This window comes from Egretta garzetta, unplaced genomic scaffold (assembly GCF_000687185.1).
Source record: "Egretta garzetta isolate BGI_Z169 unplaced genomic scaffold, ASM68718v1 scaffold505, whole genome shotgun sequence".
Taxonomy (NCBI): Eukaryota; Metazoa; Chordata; class Aves; order Pelecaniformes; family Ardeidae; genus Egretta; species Egretta garzetta.
Window position 1 is genome coordinate 577,886 of NW_009259711.1, and position 2,910 is coordinate 580,795.

Below are 2,910 nucleotides of genomic sequence, written 5' to 3' on the forward strand. Positions count from 1 at the left end.
CCTTGGGGATGGGATCAGTGGCTGGTGGCACCTAGGGGAGGCACCTCCTTCACCCCCTGGCCAGGGCCTCCTCTATGCAGCTGTGTCCCCCTCTCCCCTGGTCCTTTCTCCCAGCACCACCCTGCCCTCCATAGTGTCACCTCCTGCTCGCATGCACTGTGCCGTGAGCAGAGAAGGGGCATGTGCCCTTTCTTTAAGGAACTCTGCTTTTTGGGGACATCTGCCTTGGAAGCATGTGGCAACATTCCCCGTTGGAAAGGGGCTCCTGGCGACCTAGGCTTAAGCTTGTTATGCCATTTTCCTGCTAGGTGAAAGTCTGGTTCCAGAACCGGCGGATCAAATGGAGGAAGCAGAGCATGGAGCAGAAGGCAGCAAAGCTGTCACAGTTTGGGGTGATACAGCCTGCCACCGCGGACTCGACAGACATCAAGGACCACGAGGAGGACACCGTGGACGTTGAGCTTTGAACAGCTGACGAGATTCAGCTGCCGCTGTTGTTTTTTGAGCCATGTCTGCTTGATGGAGATACTGGAGATGCAGGCATGTCTGTGCTCCTTTGAACCAAGTGAGGCATTGGGCTCTTGATCTTGAGAGTTGGAGCTACAGGACCAAACTGCAGCTGGCTGGGGGGAACCCCCCAAATACTGTTGGGCTGCTGTTTGGTAGCCGTGTGGTGTAGTTCCTGCGGCTTCATCACCAGGCCAGTTGTCCCTGATGGTGCCATAGCCATGGCAAAGGCATGTCATTGCCTGCTGAAGCACCGGGACACACCAACAGTTTCCAGCAGAGAGGCTGGGGTGGCAGTCAGGCGGTGCCCCTGGCTGCTGTGAGCAGAAGGGCATTTGAGCACAGGGTCACTTGCCTTGCGTGCGGCTGTGTGCTCCTAGAAGGGAGACCTGTGCTGGGAGGAAAATCATCCCTGATTGGTTTTCCCACTTAATTTGGCTCCCACATTTGATGCTTAGATCACAACAGGAAAAAAAAAAAAAAGAAAAAAGAAATCGGAAAGCCCTTTGCTCCCAGCCGCTGATTGTATCATTACTCTTGCAATAAGATGAACAGGGTCTGATCCTGCCCTTGGAACAGAAGTGCCTCCTCTTATCCTGTGCCTTGCTGGTTTTGTGCCTTTGTTTCGGCTTCCCAAACCCAGAGGGCAGACCCCAGTGGGTCTCTGCCTTCCGGCTTTGCCTTCCTTCGCCAAGGTGCGTGTATGCTGCTGCAGCAGGGAATTGAGGCGCTCGGGCTGGCCGAGGTGCGGGGATCGGGGCTGTTGTAAAAAGGCAGCTTTCCAACACCTCTGGTGCTTCAGACGACCCCCTGCCCCTCGTCCAGATGTGCCGATTCTGGCCCAGGCGGCACTTGCTCTGTTCTCTCCTCATTATACATCCAGGTGCTGTGGGAAACGGCACCTGGAGCGTTCGGCAAGCACATCTGTAAGTACCCGCCGCAGTCGGCAGTTGTAGTTCTGGTGGGTGGGAGGGCTCTGAAGGGTCTGGACGCAGCCCTTGACCCTCCCTGTCCGTCTGTCAGCACCTAAGTGCTCTCGGGCCGGGCTGTCAGCGCTCAGGCTGTCACCTCGCCTTGGGTCTGCCCAGGGTACCAGGCACCACCTCCCACCAGCTCAGGATAATTTATTGTGTCTCTTTCTGACCCAGAACACTGTGTATCACTTTACTCTTATACTCTAATTTATAGAGATAACTTTTTTTCCCCTTACTAATAGTGTCACTTATTTATTTGCTTTGCTTCCTAATAAAAATCTAGTGTATTTTAAAAAAGAGTTGGGACTGGCTGTGGGGGGAGGCAGGGTTGGGCAGCTACTTGGTTTTGAGCCGGCAGCGATGCCTCCGTGGCTTCCTGCCCTGCAGCTGCAAGATGCGTTACTGATCCTTTTTGCTGTATTTTTGAGGAAATGGAGTAAAAAAAGAAACACACCTTTTCTTCCTCCTCTGAGACCCCTGTTTTCAAAAAGTAATAGCTGCTTTCTAACAGCAGAAGTTGTGAAAGGGTGATTTCTTCTTGCGTGTTTTCATTCCTGGCATGCCAATACAAATATGAAAGCAGGTTTGTTTTTTTTTTTTTTCCGCTCCACACTTGTGTTTTTGCTGGTAAATCTGTGCACTCGTCTCAAGCTTGAGCATTTGGAATGGAGCAAGAAAAGCTTTTAAACAGATCAGCTAAAACCCTGTCAAAAAATCAGAAGGAAAACACACTTTCAACTATTCTCTTTTTAATTTTCAATTGAAATTATTAAAAACAAACAAAAAAACCCCAACAATGTATTTTCATCTTTTCCAAAAGTTTCAGTTTGAGGTTTTTTTCTTAGTAAGCTGGTTTGGATAAAATAAATGCTAAAAAAAAGAAGGTTTTTTTGTGAAATTGATTGATGACCCCATATCATGGGTGGAAGTAGGTACCGTGAGTTATTATCTCTGGGCCAGTTCCTGCAGAGATAGAACTGCATTTGTATGAAACTTAACATCTGGTAAACATGGGGTGCTTGGGTTCAGGCTGCTGCTCCTGGAGAACCAGGACCTCCAGGATCTCCATCTGCAGGTGGATGTGGCCAGACCTTCTGTGCAGCCACTGCTTTGCCGGGCTGATCCTTCAGCAAACTGAAATCCAGGAGAAGCTTCCCCTTGTGCTCTGCAAATACAGAAGTATCATAGAATCATAGAATGTTTTGGGTTGGAAGGGACCCCTAGAGGTCATCTAATCCAACCCCTCTGCAGTGAGCTAACTAAGTAGAAGCAATCCCAGCCCTGCTTTGCAAATACTTCGGAAATTTTGAAATACTTCCAAATTAATGTGGGCAGCAGGGCTCGTCTGGAGACGTGAAGGACACTTCCAAGTGTTGATGGCCGGGCCACGACTTGAGCTGATGCTCTACGCGTGAAACGCCCTGCCACT

At 50.1% G+C, this 2,910-nt stretch overlaps 1 protein-coding gene across 1 annotated transcript in view; it reads left to right on the forward strand.

The window, feature by feature from the left end:
- Positions 1-467, forward strand: part of LOC104126457 (homeobox protein not2) — a 1,651-nt gene extending 1,184 nt beyond the window's left edge. Inside the window, exon 3 of the mRNA XM_035894469.1 lies at positions 309-467. Within this exon, the coding sequence (XP_035750362.1) occupies positions 309-467 (159 nt within the window). The remainder of the gene's footprint in view (positions 1-308) is intronic.
- The last annotated feature ends 2,443 nt before the right edge of the window (positions 468-2,910 follow it).